The sequence below is a fragment of the Bactrocera oleae genome, chromosome 2 (assembly GCF_042242935.1).
Source record: "Bactrocera oleae isolate idBacOlea1 chromosome 2, idBacOlea1, whole genome shotgun sequence".
Lineage (NCBI taxonomy): Eukaryota > Metazoa > Arthropoda > Insecta > Diptera > Tephritidae > Bactrocera > Bactrocera oleae.
In genome coordinates, this window is record NC_091536.1 from 1,501,861 (window position 1) to 1,520,350 (window position 18,490).

The following is an 18,490-nucleotide window of genomic DNA, read 5'->3' on the forward strand; positions in this document are numbered from 1 at the left end:
AAACTCGAGTTTCATTTATTCAACAAACATTTTTATTTCAACAGTTACAAATTAATAACATATAGTAAAACATATATAACTATAAATTATCAAAATTGAAAAAGCGCTATGTGCCGATTGTCATCGGATTTTTATTGTACTTTTTATTACTTTCAGGCATTCACTTCATTCTCCTTGAAAGTTTGTCTTCTAACGTCTACGGTTACATATTAAGAGTCTTTAGATTCATTGTTTTAAATTAATTAACGAAATGTTTATTTAAATAATTTATCAAAAACTATTTCTATCCATTCTAAAATTGAACTTATTTTGATTAGTTTTTTATGAAAATTAACATATTACTTATGTACATAATGAGATTTTTATTAAAATCCAAGACGTCTGCACTAGCGCCCTTTAAATTGTAGATAATGATGTTTCGGCTGTAAAACAAATTCGAAATTCAATTGATATATATTCATATAACACGAAATGTGAATACAAAAAGTTGCATAAAAGCACCAAAAAAAGAGCAAAACCACGCCAGTTGACACAAGATTAACAAGACAACTAGTAGTTACGACAACAACAGAAAAATGAAAATAATGAAAAAGAACTGCTACACTTAAGTCGTTGAATTTGAAGTTAATAGCGTAAAACTATACTTGCAACTGTGCAGCAGTTGCAAAATATACAAAAACTAACAATAACAAATAAATAATTTTCTGAATTTAGTTTAAGACAACAACAATAGCCCAGGGGAACATTCACAACTCGAATGTGATATTTTTAATTTTCTCAACAAAATGTTTAACATATTTACAAGCAGGAAAACAATGTTTATGCAACTTAGAAACAAAGCTCCATATTCATACGTTTAGTTTAATATAACAACTCAAAACAAGTTGATGACAATACGAAGTAACCAATTGGAACTTAAACACTGCATAACTCCGCCGAACCAAAGGTTTGGATAACGGAGACCACGTGCACTCATATCAAGATCTTAATTTCACTGTTACTCCATCCTGATTTCATGTTTTGTAATAGATGTGGTTAAAGATCAACATAGAAAAAAGTATATTAAATAGTAAACATTTCCTATAGAAAAAACAAAAAAAACAAACAAAAAAAAATTAAAGAAATATTAATAGACTTAAACAAACGAACTGTGGACTTGGATCTTGGATCCCAGGCCATGGGAATACTGTGCCATTTTAGTTGCAATAGTGAAAAATGTCGTACAGTGGGACTGTTGGGGGCTTTTCCTTGAACGCCATTGACGGCATTTCAAAACCGGAATAATTTATAGTACAATTTTAAAAATACCAACATAAAGTTTTATAAAGCAATTTATATTTTTATACTAAACGAACAAATAGCATTGAAATACAGTAAAAAAAAATGAAATAGAAAGATTTTACGAATGCCCACGAAGCGGGGAAATGAAGCCAAGATGTGATTGGAGAGAGTTAGCCATGAATAACTTAATACAAAATAATAACTAATAAATATAATAATATATGCATGCAACACCAAGAAATTTTTTTTTTTTTTTAAATTAACTACTTTAGTTTTTTAACACAACAACCAATTTATTCTCATTTGATTTGTCGCTCTTGAAAGGGCATATAGAAACTTGAAAATGCAGCGACAACGAAAACTGAGTTGCACGAAGCCCAAGCACAGAAAATGATTATAAAAAAAACATCAGAAATGAGCAAAAAAAAAAAAAAATAGAATAATATCAGCAAGGAGGTATACTTCCTTCAGAATCAGTTTTCGCGCGGTATGCTGCATCTAACAGCATGAAATACATAAAATATCAATAAAAACAAAGAATTAGCTGCAATAAGACCAACTTCAACATCAGCATAAAATAAGTGATAAAAGCGCTGTTTATTTAATATATTTTAAAAAATTCGATTTTATTTGAAGCAATTTCACAATTGATCAATAATTGGCAGGCATGTGTACTACAAAGCAATTGCGTGACAAAACTGGCAATTTTTCGTATCAACTCACCGTTAGTGTCTTGAGATGAATAAAGCAACAAACAAATATGATTTTCATTAAAAAAGTTGTCAAAGAATTTTAATACAACGACAACGATGCAAACATTTTGAACGAATATTTAATTTTCCTTTCATTTAAATATATACTTAACTTACTTACATATATACAGATATAAATGTTTTGATTCAATGCTATGGCAGTCTCGGGGATAGGTAGAATACAATGACTTATTGGCCATAGAGTGGGAAAGCGTAAACAGCAAAGTTGCAACAATTTTTTGGTTTACACAAACAAATGAAATAGCAATAAACTGATGAGAATAATAATACGTAAATTAAGCAATGCAATAGCCCAGTGACTTAGATATAATTTTTATAAGCAAGTACACTTTAGACCTTTCGACGAAGCTGTCGATAGTCTAGGTGCACTACAACAGGTACAAACTACATAAACCAAATAAATTGGCAATAATAAAATTTTTTCCACGCGAACCTTTTGCTGTCCTTACGAACTACCACAGCTCTTGGCCAGCAAGTCGGTATGTACATATGTACGAGAAGTATATGAATATATCCCCTTAGAATATACACTAGCAGAAGTACTCAACAAACGCTTGACAGACGCCATGGCCAACAAAAACAAATACCGCAATAGTACAATCACAATGTATTTATAGTAAAAAAGAAGTAAAATAATAGAAATATATATAAACACAACAATAGCCCAGTGAAGTTTTCAATACAGAAGCATTTTTAGTTCAGTTGCTGTCACATACACATACAATATAGTGGGCGTTACAAAAAATTGTCAGAACGAGAGTAAAATTTTAGAATCCCAGAGTATAGGATTTGCCAAATATAATTGGTTAAATCTTTAGGAGCAAAAGAAAAACGCAATAGCGCAGGAATCTGCAATGACAAAATGTATGCCAAAAATTCGTGTAAAAAGAAAGTTTAAAATCGGAAAAAACGATAACCGAGTATTAGAAGAAACCGATAAATATGTTTTCTATTGGAAAATTTCTTTTTCATGTAATCGTTAATAATAAAGTAATCATGCCAAAAGCTTAACACAATTCTTAAAAAGTAATTTAACAACTTGTGTGAAATGAGAGATAAAAACACATTATCTACATATATTATATACAGAGACTGCAAACAAATGTGATCAGATATTTTAATAGTTTATGTATAAAAACAGAATAAATAAAGCAACATACTAAACAAGAAAACAATACGAAGTGAAATAAATAATAAATAAATTAGCATAACACACAATGTACACTTCTACGTACAAACAAATATATTGAAATAGTAAGTCAAAGAAAATGTTCATTCTAAACAACCAACAACAAAATCAAAATCTAAAATATTTCAACAAATAGATGAACAGCAAATTATATGAGTACATACATATAAACTAAGTCAATATTAACACATAAGTGAACCAATTGCAAACGTTTTGCTTATATTTTACAATAGCATATCATAAAGTTGGCGCTCCTTCATAGCCTACCCGAAGGCGCAGCAACGCACAGGAACGCTGAGCGCCGAATTTTACCAGTTCATTTTACAATAGCTAATGGTGTATGGTATGTCTGAGAGTCACGTAATAAACGCGCAGTCGTACTGCGTTCGCTAAATGAATCGAAGTCATACCATTACCACAAGGGAACCAAGGCGATTGAAGCTGGCTGCGTAGCACTTTTGATACTTGTACCAAAGGGTGCGGCCTATGCCAGTCAATCAATCAAAGTTACAACAACCATTTACTTTCAAATATGTTTGAGTTGTATTAATACAATAACAAATCTTTATGTTAGAAACGTCAATACAACCGTTTTTTTCTATGTTAAACCCAGACCAAACTCAAAAACTCTATTAATATTGAAATGGGTTTCAACACATATAGGAAGTACATTAAGTGCTGGGGACTCAATAGAGAATTTTACATTTGAGTGAAGTACCAAACGATCTGCATACGTAACGGTGCATCGAACGGGCTTTCATTGTAACGCGACAGATTTCTAAGCTTTCACTATTTAAATGCCAACACCAGGTCAAGCACCTTCTATATGTGAAGAAAGAAAGATGGACAAACAAACCAACAGTAAATAAACGAAAATCAAAAAGAAAGAGTCATACAGTTATTTTTTCTTTATATATAATTAGTTTGTATGTATTATGAGTTCAAACAACAAAAACATTGGCCCTTAAGAATTTTTGTTTGAAAGTGAAGAAGTTTTTAAAAACAAAATAATCAATTAATTATTTCCAACAATAGTGCCGAAATATTTCTACAAATAATATTATTATGAAATAAGCATTTTATAAGGTTAATGTGTAGTTAAAGAAATTAACAACATAAATGCAATGTAAGAGTTTAAGACAAGCTAATTAAACAAGAACTTAATTAAAACAAATAAACAAAAAACAAAAACAAAATAGAAAAACGATTAAAAATCCTTAAAAAGCAAAGCAAAAATGCTGCATGCAACTGAAAATTGAACATTTTGAAACTGTTTGTGTGCGAATTTCAGAAAAGAGAAGTAAATCTTCCAAGAATTATTAATGCAATAAGTGACACACTAAATATACAGTCATTTGAACATTAACATACACCAAATAACACATCCATATATAACAATATTCTTACTAGGTACGTAGGTAAATTAAGTATGTATACTTAATATATTATTGCTTGCCATATGAACAGTAGCTGATATTCAAAATTAAACAAATTGAGAGAAATACGAATTTTTAAGCGAAATAACTAAAAAGCTGTGCCAAAATATCCCTATTACCCAATATTTTATATATGTTATATACCTCGGCAAATATTAAGTTCTTAGTTTGAAACTTAATGTAATAAAAAATTTGTGGTATAGTATAAATTCCAAATATTTTCTAACTGTTTGTGTTTGAAAATCAGGCTTATGTGAAAACCTTTTATTTCACTTAAAATCTTGGGCTACGAGTAAAATTCCAAATCAGCACACACTCTCTCAGTTTGCAATCAATGAAAAATAAATACATTCCTACATTAACTCATATTACATGAGACAACAGAAATCATATATCAAAATATTAGATTCGTTTATAAGCTAAACGCATTGGCAAAGCAATGTAATACACTAAAAATATAACCAACCAACAGGACAAAAATACAGCGAAGGTTGCCCAAAGAGAAGCGAACAATAAACAGTGAACCACAATGACATTGGATTAAGTTCAGCACACCCAATTACTCAAAAATACCAAAACACATACAAAACAACAACAGCAAACAGAAAACAAATACTTACTAAATCCGATATGAATCCTTCCCTCAATAAAATCGTATATATTTAATAAAAAATCATATACAAGTATACAGTATTAAAGGTATCAGTGAAATCTTAACAAGACCACGTAGCGAAAAATATTCGTCACGCTGCGAATACAACACATACTACATACTCATATATAAAACTGTTATTTTGAACGAAAGTTTTTATTTGGCTCTTCTATAAAAACATATAAACACTTTTTATGTAAAAACTCGTTAAAAATTTTTCAATCAGAAGAATTATAATGCTGGCGTCAGGTCGTCATTTCAAAGTAAGATGAAAAGCGTGTGAAATCTTCGCGAAATATACACAAATATGCATAGATAATGAGAATAATACAGAAGTGTCGCTATTTAGCAATCGCTAACACAAAAATCATAGTTTATGGACTTCAAATATGGATGTCGTTCTGTGTATGTATCAGAATTCAAAGCAAACACTTTAATACTTGTTGTATATCTCCTGATAAGACATTTCTGTAGCATTTTTACATTAATACACATACAACGATTGAGGTAAATAATATTTTCATTTAGAGAATCGAAGTATTTCCTAAAATATCATAAAAATCACAAAGAAATAACCTAGAATGCACGAAATTACGTATTTTGGCTAAATGAAGTTAAAACACCACGCAATTCCAGTTTGGCAGAGCTGAAAATTTAATACTATATACATAAGCACTTAATGTTCCGAAACTTCTTAACTCTTTACTGACTGATATATGATATATAATATATGTATGCTTAAAAATGTCACTCAATTTTTGCTAAGTAATATAGTAGAACTAGTCAGTTTATTGGATCTCTTGTCATTCCATTTTGAGTTATGTGTCGACGACAGAAGTATAATTACATGTGGGTATGTATGTTTTTCATTTTCAATGGTTCTTTTTGGCTCTGGTCAATCTGGAATTGTGTGTATTGAGTATGTAAATGTTTAAATTTTTAACACTTATCTAAGTATTTTTTTTCTTTTAGACAATAATTTATTTTTCTTCTTTTGTTAATTTTTTTTTATAATTCCCTCATGAATTTCGTATAAGTATTAACACGATTTAGAAGGCATTGTACATATAAATACGAGTATGTATACAATGTATAAGTTTTGATGATAAAACTTTTCGGCTTGAAATAAAGATTTTGGCATCAATTCGTTATATTAGATAGCTCAAGAAAGGAAGAATGAAGTTATGATAAAATAAGTAATATTAATATAAACTTACGTGGACTAAAACTAAAATATAATAAAAAAATGAATACGCAGAAATATCTTCTGAACTAATAAGTAAGAAAGATGATAGTGTACTTTTGAAAACAAAAAAGCAATCCTGGACATAACTTTGGCAAATCTTTATGAAAAATGCGGACATTTAGAAGTGACGAATATTCCCGGATTTAGCGATAAATAAGAAAAACATGAAACAAGAAATGAGACACATTTGAAACTATTGAGAAAACGTAAGAGATTACGTAAATCTACCAAACCCCCGAAGTACTTAACGGATGTGGAAAGCGCGACATCTATTGCTTAAGGGAGACGTTGGAGGGTGTATGCACAAAAAAAATGAAACTAAACGTAGTTGTACTAATTTAAATGAATTATAACCTAAATTAACTTTAATTAATATGTTTAGGTGTAAGATGTAAAACTAGTAAGAAACAAGAGAACTTTCGGTAATGTTCCTATATATTATATGAGTATAGAGAGTATACAATTAAAGGAAATTGACAATTTAGACGTACTTTTAGGCACTTTAGGTACATTTTCGGACATGAATGTTGAAACAAATAAACAAAAACAAAATAAAATGAAAACGAAGAAAAATAGAAATTTACAAAATTTTGAAGGAGCAAAAATAAACAAAAACTATTTGATATAAAAAAATATAAATTTGTATTACACCCTCTGGCGTAAACCTCCGACATCTGAGATTTTTTCAGCTGAACATGTCAGCTGAACATACATATGTACAAGTATGTATGACATTGCAATTCTAGCTAGTACTCATTGAACAAAAATTACAGAAAATCTGTGAAAATATGCAAAAGTAAACTTTGAAATATTCAATATTATAATTTACAGGCAGAATTCTTCATAGTTTTTTAATTTACCACCAGCTTTAGTTTTGTTCGAATCCCGTTGATGGTAACAAATCAAACGCAAAATACAGATATTTACTAAAAACCCTTACTTTACTCGACATTACGGCGACGTTAAAAATTATTAAATGTACTTTTAACATGACAAACTTAGCGGAAGAGCGTATAATTGGAACTCGATTTACAAAATGTAGGATCAAAAATGGATATTACAAAAAATTCTGGAACTTAAATTCAGGAAACCTCTCGGCCACCTTTGGATAATTCTCTCTCGGTGTAAGTCAAGGACAAAAATATTCAAAAACTATATTCAAAAATTATAACAAAAAAGCTAAAATTAAAATTAAAAGCAAAACCAAAAACCAAACTCAAAAATTACTTAAAAAATTACAAAATTTTGGAAGTTAAAATTTCGTAGAAACAAAATTTGTGGAAAAGCGCTGGAGAAATTGAGATGCATTTTATGGGCAAATATGAGGAACTATGAAAAAAATTTAATATATCACGAAAAAAGTACAAGCTTATTTTAAGCACCTTCGCGCCTTATCTTTAAGAAACAAAAATAAACGACATAAACACTAAAATTAAAATAAAAACGAAAAAACCCAAAATAAATTAAAAGAATAACAAAAGTGGAAATTATTGTGAACAATCTAAAAAACATTTTTTGAATCCCAAAGCGAATAAAAGTGATTACAAGAAATGAAAATTATTTAAATTTATTTACGGCACTCTGGTGAAAAAAAAATTAAAGTTTCGATGTTTGAAAAATTTTTTGTTAGCGTTTTTATACCGATTCGCATTGACCAACGTGTTTATATGAAACACTTAAAAATTCTCCCAAATATGTACCCTGGTTTTTATCGTCCAACTAGATTACTTCCATTTCTGCGAACAAATATAGCATCTAAATTATCAAAACAGAACATCTGCCTTAAATTATATTTTTCATAATTGAAATCAAAACAACAAAACAGTATATCTCAACAAACAAAAATAGCTGTCTGAAATCAACAACAATAAGGGCATAACCGGAAGCAAACCAAATCATTAGCAATCGCAACGATTCCATAATAAAAACACAATTAAAGTGATCGACAAAATTCAAACCAATTAACAACAACAATAAGCCAAAATTAACGAAATCTCAGCAAAATTCAAAAGTTACTGTAACCGCAAAATTATCAAAAATAAATATAATAGAAATGATGGAAATAAATCAAAAAAAGCAAACCAAGCAATAAATAAATGACAACTTTTACCGGCGACTGAACCTTTCCGATCGATATTGAAAAGCAAGCCGAGCAGGTGAACTTGCAAGCCAAGAAAATAGGTATGCAAACGTATCGAAGAACAGGCAATAATGTCGCCGGTTAGCTGAAGAATGATGTTTTATTTATTTACAAAATTCAAAATCATAATCAAAATCGGTGAAGATAAATTCCACTACTAAAGCAGATTTCAAATATGAAAATATTGCACAGTGCATTGTAACCAATATGCTTACATTTATAAGTATATTACATAGTTTGATTTCCACTGAGTTTGAACGTTTTGATATTCATTTGTTCATTATTACTCCTAACTTTTAATTTTCATCACAGATTTTTCAACGACATCTACATAACAAAAGCAAAAATTAAGAGGTGTATTCTATGTTATTACCATATAAGTAAACATTAAAACAAAAGAGAAACTGATAAATTTAGAAAATAAATAAAATTTATATAAACATTGCTCAACGATTCAAAAAAACAAACAAAATTCTAATAATATAAAACACTGCGAAAAAAAAGATTAATTAAGAAAAAAAATAACAAAAATCAACAAAAAGAATAAATATACATATATGTATCTTTAAAAGATTTTGTTCAATTGTAATTAAATAAAAATCCTATATGTTGTGACAGCGTCTTGGATGATCTTTAGTTAACGCATTCTTCATTCACTGAGATGAGTGATAGGAGGTAAACGAATGCTAAGCAAAAAAAAAACAATGAAAGTAAAATATTAGAGGGATGTGTGCATATTATGTTAGGATAAAGCAGATAAGAAAATACAATTAAGGAAAATTCAATTTTAAGCCCGAATTACTTGAACTTACTTTTTAATTGTATGTAAACACAGAAATGTAGCATTTATGATTATTGTATAACTGTATAGGCATAAAATTATAAGCCTCTCTCTTTGGAAGAATCGAAGAAGCTCAATAATAATGCAAATGTGCACAATACGATATAAAAGCAAACCGTATAAAGATTACATAACACACATCCATAAATCAAAAAAACAAAACTAGTTTTAATACTAATATTATTGGCTTTATGAAAAATATACATGCATACATTTGTGCACACTAAAGCTGAACAGTCAAAAACAACAACTATGACTTTATAACCTATAATTGTGTATAACAAACTTACATTTAACGTACAGACTTATGCATATACACCAAACTACATACACACACATAAATTCTATAAATGCATGTCACTCACATCTATGTAAACGAATACATAAACACATAAATACGTATGTAATTAAGTAAGTAAAAGTATATATGTAATCTTGTACCACGTTTCATGAGCATACATACGAGATTACAATTCAAATATACGTACATATGGTATATACGTATAAATTTGTTCATACATAATACTTACATATACTTGTATAATTATTTCTAATTTAAACATAACGGAATGTGTACTATATGAATCAAGTTCGAACACTCTCCTGCTATCGGAAACACATCAGCTCTTCCCTTTGGTTACCGGCATAATACTTATTGTACATATGTATTGTAGCGTAAACAGCTTATAGCATATATATATATATATATATATATATATAGCATTATATGACTTACATACTTATATAGTGAGGTTTCGTGCACTCATTCACAGTTTGAAAATGTAATTTACAAATTATTTCATAACCGGATTTCCGTTATTTAAAGTCTTTAGCGCGGATGTTTCTTGAGTCATTTTATTTACAGCACTACCAAATAGGAGTAAAAGGTGTAGCTCCTTTTTATAAATATAATAAGTTTATTTCCTTTAGCTTATTTCTCAACTTCATATTATCTCCACACGAGTTCTTTCATTGACGTCAATTAACTTCTAACGCTGATCCTGAAGAATAAACTCTATACGGACGTTAGTCTATGAGATTATTGACACGGTTGAACACAGTCGGCAAACAATAATATATACTTGTATTAAAGAAGAGGCAAGAGGCTATTGTTCCCTTAGTTGGAAGAATAGTATTCAATTTTCTGATATCTCATTTCTGAAATTAGACAATTTGAAGGACTCGATCGATAACAAAAAAAAATAATTATAATAAACAACAACATTTTGCGCCCTAATTCGAAGAATTGAACGATTCTCAAAACATCAAAATAACAATAACTGGATCTACATTGATATAAACAACGTTATGAGGCAATAGCATTGATATGGAAGGCGACACAAACCAATTTAAACTAACCGGCATCTGATTTTTTGTTCAAAATGCATTTTCGAAGTATGCGGACAATTTTAGAGTAATAAAAAAAGTTTCGACAATACCTTTGGCAAATTCATTTGGAATCACTTTGGGATTTTCATGATTACTTTAAGCAAATATTGAACAACTACAACAACCACAAAAGCATCCAACTTTACCATGAGCAGCCAAAATGAAACGTAAACAGTTCGCACATGGGCCAAATCGTCCGATCAAAAGTGCCTTCAAAACAAATACTTAAAAAACGTTGATTTTATAATAAAAATAACAAACAAAAAAACAGAAAAATTTTAGAAAAATTAAAAAATTTAATTAAATACTAAAAACGAAATGAATCGTAAAAAACGAATGAATGATTAACTCAAACGGGCCCGAAATAGACCAAAACAAAAATCAAAATCTTCAATTGTCCGAATTAGAGCGCTTTTTGTATATATTTTGTTAAAAATGAACGGCTTACTTTATTTCAAATACATAAAAAGATAACAAGCGAAGTAAGTACAACGGATGAGCGTATGGGACTCACAGATTGATTTTCAACGTAAAGCAGCTTAGTTTAGATCCCCTTCCCAATATTTAGTTATTCTACTATTAAGTAGGACCAATTTTATACTGAACAAAACTTTATTTCAAAACATAAGCAAAATTAAACAAATATTAAAAGCTATTCTGATTCCATACTCAAAGTAGAGTATATATAAATTATTAAAAAAAAATCTAAACTTTAAGAAAACACTCTAGGCATAAGCATATGAGAACCTTTTAGAACTAAATTAATCATGGGTAGGATATATGTACAAGCGGACGTTAAATAAATCAAAACTTGAGTATGCAGAGCTGCTACACTACAGATCTGTATGGCATGGTACGATATATTGAGGCTTTCAATTGGGTCGCAAATAAACACAAATAAAACAAACAAAAAAACTTATCCAAGGAGTTAGAAAACTCCTTCAATGCAAAGTGTGCTAGCAAGCGTATTTTGGATTGATAGAAACATCAAAAAACGACTTAACAACTTTAATTATAAGCAATTAGAAAAAATCTTGTGTTAAATATTCCAGACCCCGTCAAGAATAACCAATAAGGATACTTTTTTATTACTAAGCCAAAAAATTTGTTCCGAAACGTAACATAAGGCAGAGTCTGATGTGTTTCGTGAAATGAGCGGCTGCGAAAATTCCATGAACATTAAAACGTTTCAAACCCAAATCTTCTACAGAATTGAATGACTGAAAATGAACAAGAGAAAAATAATATACACAGATGCTAAAACACTGTTAATCTTTTATTAGTATTTTGTTAAAAAATGGCTTTAATTAATGTTATTTTTAGAATTTTTTACACCTTTCAGGATTTTTATAACATTGATTATGCAATTGGTTGGCAAACAATTATCCAACAATACTAATTGTGCATTTTTATCATCATAGTCTTCGAAGTAGCTTTTGAAGCGGTAATATACTTTTAAATTCGAATTACTCATATGTGTACCATAATTAATTGAGAACTTTATGTTTGGGCTTTTACAACAACAAGAAGGCAATTAGTAAATAAAAAAGTGATTTAGTTAAACTGCAATAGACCGGAATTATTTCCATGAGATAGTACAAACAATTTAGGATTAAAGTTTATATATATACATACATATATAAATCGCTTTATACGTTAATGAAATAAGCGAAACACTAAGAGTTATAAGCCAAAAGAAACATAAATGAAATACACAGAAGAGTTGTTCCAGCAGAAATTTACTCCTGGCAGTTCATTTTTGCACGAGCAACGCATTGAACAGGATATTTTCTTATGAAGCTGTTCTATTTATAAAATTATATTTATCATTGAGTTCAAATTGTTGAATATTATTTATCAAACTCATGTGTTACCAGCATTGAACCAAACTAATTTTCATTATAATGAAATTTAATCAAAAATTTATATAAACTTAATTTAATATTTCTATACTGAAATTGAACTTGAAATTAAAAAAAATTTAGTAAGAAAATTAATTCTTGGTTGCTATTTTAGCTTTAGTTCGGACGCGCGTTCTTTGCATCTTCATTGAATTGTAAATGTTCATTGTGGACACAGAAACTAACATGCACAACACATTTGTACACATAGATTAAGCGAAAACTTGATCGCTTCAAAGTTTGTAAGTAAGCAAAATTAATATTTGGAATATGTAGAAAAACATGTAAAGAAATTATACATACATGCATAAGTTGTATTTACCCAAGGAAATCGACAACTTTAGATTCAAACAATAATGTAAAAGTAAAATAACAAAAACAAACACAAAAAAAAAAACAGAACCCCTAAAACGGCGAAAAATAAGGCAGATAAGAACAAAAAGAATACAACATTCAACTATATTACATTTTTAATCATAAATAAAAATTATTTTATTGAAATTATGTAAAATTTGCAAAAAAAAGTAAAATACAAAAAATTATATTGTTTATTTTCATCTTGAGAAATAAAGTTTTAAAATCGTATAAAAATAGTAAAAATCAAATGGTGTCATTAATGTTGTTGGAAACCGATATTATTTGAAATTCGATCACAAAATGTTCACATAGTTAGATGGTACAAGAGGGCTTTATATGAAATCTAAATTGGCGCCAGGGCGTGGCATCGCCAACATTTAGGTGAAAATCCATATTTCGGTACCTACTGGACCGATTTCAACCAAATTCGGTATGTGATGTTACCCTCGCATTCTTACAATACAGTGTAAAAATAGACGAAATCAGGCAAAAACCACGCCTACTTTCCCGTAGACAAATCAAGAACCAATCAATGTTTCCGAATAAAACTTTGCACAAATACTACACCGTAGGTAGTTCATCTTACGCCCGAAAATTGTCAGAATCAGATCATAACTTTTCAAGAATCCAGAGGCTAAATATGTGGACCCCAGTGCGTATGACTGACTTTTTGCGTAAAATATCGGCCAATATGTGAGATACATTATTGAAATTCGGGAAAAATATAATATTTCTCTGATAATAATATACCTTTGTGTTAAAAATGGATTGAATCGGAACAATAGCCCCTTCCTTCAGCCCTCATATACCTAATATAAAGATTTTCGTACTTCCAATCCAAATGTATACTACATATATCGGCCAATGTACTAGTTATTTTAATGAAATTGAGAGAGCGCGTTTTTCTAGTAACAGTGTATGTGTGAGCCTAATATGGATAAAATCGGGCGATAACTTGTCTAAGCCTCCATATAACTGTTATTCAGGATTTTGAAACGTCCGGTGCACTATGCGGTTGAAAAGAGCAAGCGGTTGAAAAGAAGATGATGGGTAAGTACTGTGAACCTCAGTAGGAACGAGTGGAGATTCCACACAATTGGTTTCCAGCAACTCCAACTGAAAGACGAGTAACACTTTTTCGAAGCTAACCGGGGAATAAGATAATTCAATATATGAGTATATTAAACTAGCATACTTACAGTACACACTCATACCTCGCATAAGGCATTCGTATTCGTAGCATTCGGCATTTCGCGGAGGGCACATTTTCTTAGCGGCACAGCATTGCGCAATTTTTTTTTCGAGTCCGATATTATTTAATGTATAAATATATATACTTGTTATGTATGTAATTTTGATTTAAAGGAAATATAAAGATAAAAATGCATTTTGAATGATAAGTCATGTTACATATTTAACAAATTTGGAACCGATCTCATTGAATTCGTATTAAAATAATTCATACCTTATATCGCTTTTCCCTTTACGGCCAAGTTTCATGGAACGTATCTAGGCCGTTGAGCGAGTTATGGGGGTATATGTACTTATATCAATAAATGAAAAAAAAATTTTATAATTATTTGGTTTTTATTGTTTCTGTGATAAAATTCACCTTTATTAATTCATAAATTAGATCTATAATGGTTTATTAAACATAAATACTTAAAGTCAGTATCTGATGAGATCTTTGAAATGGATACATACATATAGTGTATATACTAATAAAAACTAAAAGTATTTTCACATAACTGCATTAGGTGGCAACCGACTGGTATTCATTGTTATTATTTATAACATTTAGCTAATTCTGCGTGTAGTACAAACCTTTTTTTTTTGGCTTCTATTCTGTTGTTATCGGCTTGGTGTAAGTTGGTATTTATTATTTTTTGCGCAAAAGTTTCAAAAAATATGAGCGTCAGATTTTTTGGTGAAATTTTGGTAAGCTCAGATATGAAGGCAACGCACACACCCATTGCTTTGGTAAAACCAGCCTTGAGTTCAGCATCATCACGCTACTTGGTTGACCTTCCACTGGAGGGTGTATCTGTGAAATATATTGAACAATTTCCAATCAGTAGTCTTTGTGTTTAATAATAGAAAAATTATATATATTTGAACGAAAAGCACGATGGTGTGGAATTGGAGTCAATCATTTTTGGTGACATGCTTTTCATATCGAAAATATTTTCGAAGCAAAACCAAGCCAAGTAACAGTTACAGGGAAAGCAAAACGTTGACTCTGGCATATCCTTTCCTTTTTACGCTTTGCCGTTACAGTACGAATTGTCAAGCATAACAAGAATTGCTCACATTGTATATTTTCGATTGCCAAATTATCTTATAAAGTGGTGAAAATATGCTTGGTTCCCTTTTAGAGTGGTGTAGTTTTTTGCATTCTCTTATTAAGCTAGATATGTTAGCCCTTATGACGTGGTATAATTTCATTTTCAAAGTTCCACTTTTTCGATGTTCCCTTATATGAACTTACATTTTAGAACAACCAGCATTTGCGCCTTCTCTATTCTTTAACAATCTCCGTCACTGCCTAACGTTCTATTATCAGACTGGCGTCGTCAATTTTCTGCATTTCTTTTTACATCAAAATTATCAAATTTAATACGCTTCATTAACGTAGTACACAGTACTGACATAATAAATGTGAGTTTATTGGTGAACCCATCACCAGTTTCTTGTAGGGATGTGAAAGCACATGTCTAAGGTAAAGAGAAATAAAAGTTATGTGTGAATCAGCCATTAAAGTTATGCAATTGAAAAATGTCAAAAATGACATTTAGTGAACAGCTGAAAGTATGAAAAACGTAACTGAATTGTGCGGTGATTTCTAAAAAAATGTCTTTAAAAGTTGCATTTAGCAAGTAAATGTGTATTATTTATATATGTATACATTAATTTAAGGACTAAGTTTTTAGGCTAACATTGCAGTCATCAATTCGTCAAATTAGCTCTACTTCCATTAGTCGTCTGCAAGTATCTCCAATTTTATGTGCTGAACCACTGAAGAAAAAGAAGAAACTCGACCCACAAATTATAAAACAACGTGAGGATCGTCGTAAAAAAAAATTGGAAAAACAAATTCGACGACTTGAGAAAAATGCCAGACAGTTGAAACCAATAGAAGAACTTGAAATTCCTCTTCCGCTCCTGGACGAAAAGGAGTAAGTTTATAGTAGTACACTGAAATATTCCTAAAATCTATTTATATATAGTAAACGCACCCGGAAATTGACACCTTTAAGTGATAAGGATCTTGAAACGAGGGCATTACTAACCAAGAAGTGGGCGAAATATAAACATCAAGAGAAAGTTTCTGACTTCCAAACAATCGACCGGCTGTTACAATCACAAAACAAGGCTTTGAGCGAGCTGCGAAAAGAGTCTGAAGAACTATATCAAGAAGCTATTCAACAAGAAATGACACTTTTACCCGTAACAATTAAAGGACCAGTAGCTACACCTCCAATTAAAAACTACGTTAGTCCAGATGGCGATTACATTCATGAAAACAAAAAATGGGATTGAGTTGAGAGTAAACGTAAAACTTTATAATCATTAATTTGATATTGAAATTGATTTTTTTCTAGTTTATTAAAGTGCTTTAACACAAAACCTATTGGCTGTCTGTAAGCTTAATTGCCAAAAGTGAAAGGAGGTAAATCACCAGCTATATATATAATTTTTCGATCAAATAATGTGTTGCAGTATTTCTCAACAGTAATTTTTTTTACTGCTCAGCTTAATAGGCTTCCTAGCGTTACACGTTCTACCTATAGAATGCGTGTATTTATATAAATTATATAGGAAGTTATTAAGAAATGTTCAATTTTTAATTGTTTTTGAAGGAAAGTTCGTTAACCAAATTGACAACAAAATATTGATGAATATAAACGAACATACAAATTTGAGAATTGTACTTTGCAACAGACTAAAGCCCAATCTCTTAATGTATTTTTTTATAGCTCGAGGTACACGTAAACAGGCCAATTTTTGCTGAGTGAACCCTGAAATGGAATGCTTGCATGATAATTTTTTTCATACAAACTTCAGACACGAATTTTAAATAGTTTCAACATATTTTATGAGACTGGTGATTCATTCTATCCAGCAGATAAAGTTTCAAAGCAAACAGTTTTTACTTTTAATGTTCGAAGTTGTCAGTTCCAACGAATATTTATTAACAAATATTCAAAATTATGGTATTGGTGGAGACGTTTTTGCCGCAGCTTGCCTTTTTTTTACACCCCAATTGTAGACGCGAGCCATATTTACCTCAGTAGTCGTCAACTGATCCCTAAAAAAATCAATAATATTAGCTCACAATGCAATTATTATAAAAGTTATTAAATATACCTAAGAAAATCTTGATCATGCTCTACTGTTTTAAGATTAACAACTGCAGAGGTCATGTTTTGCTTCAAAAGGTCTTCGGCTTCATCTAATGGATACTCTAACATCACACTGGCACCCAACCAAAGACATACCGTTTTTGTTGGTGGTACTAGAGTCTTTATAAAAACTTGATCACTTAGTAGAAACTGTGTTTCTCGTTCCTCTTTTTCTTCCCTTAAAACATTTATCATCTCCAAAGAACGTTGCAGGTCTGGAATCTGTGATTTTAGTTTGCGTCGACGTGCTTCAAGATTAAAAGCCATAAATCTGTACTTGCTATGTTGTTCATCTAATCTCTGTAATACTTTCTCACAATTGTCTTCATTTTCTGGTTGTGCCATAAAAGTATCAATTTCTTCCTGAATAAGGAATTTAATAAAATTTGATGAATCAGTTTCTTTCAACAAATCTAAGCTATAAGGTTATGGCGACACAAACGCCCTATAAGGCATTGATTCATTCAACTTACCAGAAATATAGCCTCTGGTATGCCAGCGAAGGATTTTTGATTTTCTGACAATTTTGGCATTTCTATAGAATCCATTATACCGGTCATGGTTGCAAAACACAAATTTAACTTTTAATTGAAAAGATTTATAACAGCCGATGAATGCAATACAGCCACAAACAGATATTTCCCAACCACATTCGCTTGCCGAAGAAATGTCAAGTCCAATTTTATATGAAAGAGATGAATATAATGTAGCATACCACCTTGCCACGTTGTTTGCAGCTAAGATTTTCCTTAGCGTAAAAATTGTACAGAGCAGATAAATGTTAATAGGCGAGTTTAATTTCACTGTCATAAGCTACTAGCTAAGAGCCGTTTTCTCCATATACGGTTAATCGCTTAACCAGAACTTTATCAGGAACATGCT

General features: G+C 30.3%; 2 protein-coding genes and 1 long non-coding RNA gene across 4 annotated transcripts; 2 read left to right on the plus strand and 1 right to left on the minus strand.

Moving 5' to 3' along the window:
• Nucleotides 1-266: 266 nt before the first annotated feature.
• On the plus strand, nt 267-12,910 carry LOC138856010 (uncharacterized). The gene is made up of 2 exons (XR_011395167.1): nt 267-7,299; nt 7,409-12,910. It is a non-coding gene; the product is annotated as an uncharacterized lncRNA (long non-coding RNA).
• A 3,022-nt stretch (nt 12,911-15,932) lies between these two features.
• mRpL40 (mitochondrial ribosomal protein L40) lies at nt 15,933-17,588 on the plus strand. 2 transcript variants are annotated; one of them, XR_001330981.3, is made up of 5 exons: nt 15,933-16,081; nt 16,136-16,381; nt 16,433-16,752; nt 16,808-16,875; nt 17,183-17,588. XR_001330981.3 is itself a non-coding variant. In XM_014242568.3 (4 exons), the coding sequence occupies exons 1-3, from the start codon at nt 16,056-16,058 to the stop codon at nt 16,743-16,745; spliced, it is 585 nt and encodes a 194-aa protein (XP_014098043.1). In that variant the 5' UTR covers nt 15,933-16,055; the 3' UTR covers nt 16,746-16,752; nt 16,808-17,153. The 2 variants fall into 2 exon arrangements, 1 of the variants encoding a protein (XP_014098043.1); XM_014242568.3 differs by lacking the exon at nt 17,183-17,588 and having other exon boundaries at nt 16,808-17,153.
• On the minus strand, nt 17,278-18,229 carry mgr (prefoldin subunit mgr). Its single transcript, XM_014242550.3, has 3 exons — nt 18,082-18,229; nt 17,574-17,971; nt 17,278-17,514 (listed from the first exon to the last, which is right to left on the minus strand). The coding sequence occupies exons 1-3, from the start codon at nt 18,166-18,168 to the stop codon at nt 17,415-17,417; spliced, it is 585 nt and encodes a 194-aa protein (XP_014098025.1). The 5' UTR covers nt 18,169-18,229; the 3' UTR covers nt 17,278-17,414.
• Between the last annotated feature and the right edge of the window lie 261 nt (nt 18,230-18,490).

Excerpts from the sequence above, each read along its gene's own strand:
- mRpL40 (XM_014242568.3), top strand. The coding sequence starts at position 16,056 with ATGTCTTTAAAAGTTGCATTTAGCAA. Across the intron at positions 16,082-16,135 it reads TTAAAAGTTGCATTTAGCAA|GCTAACATTGCAGTCATCAA; the intron begins GTAAATGTGTAT and ends CTAAGTTTTTAG. Across the intron at positions 16,382-16,432 it reads CCGCTCCTGGACGAAAAGGA|TAAACGCACCCGGAAATTGA; the intron begins GTAAGTTTATAG and ends ATTTATATATAG.
- mgr (XM_014242550.3), bottom strand. The coding sequence starts at position 18,168 with ATGACCGGTATAATGGATTCTATAGAAATGCCAAAATTGTCAGAAAAT. Across the intron at positions 17,972-18,081 it reads TACCAGAGGCTATATTTCTG|GAAGAAATTGATACTTTTAT; the intron begins GTAAGTTGAATG and ends TTCCTTATTCAG. Across the intron at positions 17,515-17,573 it reads CATGATCAAGATTTTCTTAG|GGATCAGTTGACGACTACTG; the intron begins GTATATTTAATA and ends TGATTTTTTTAG.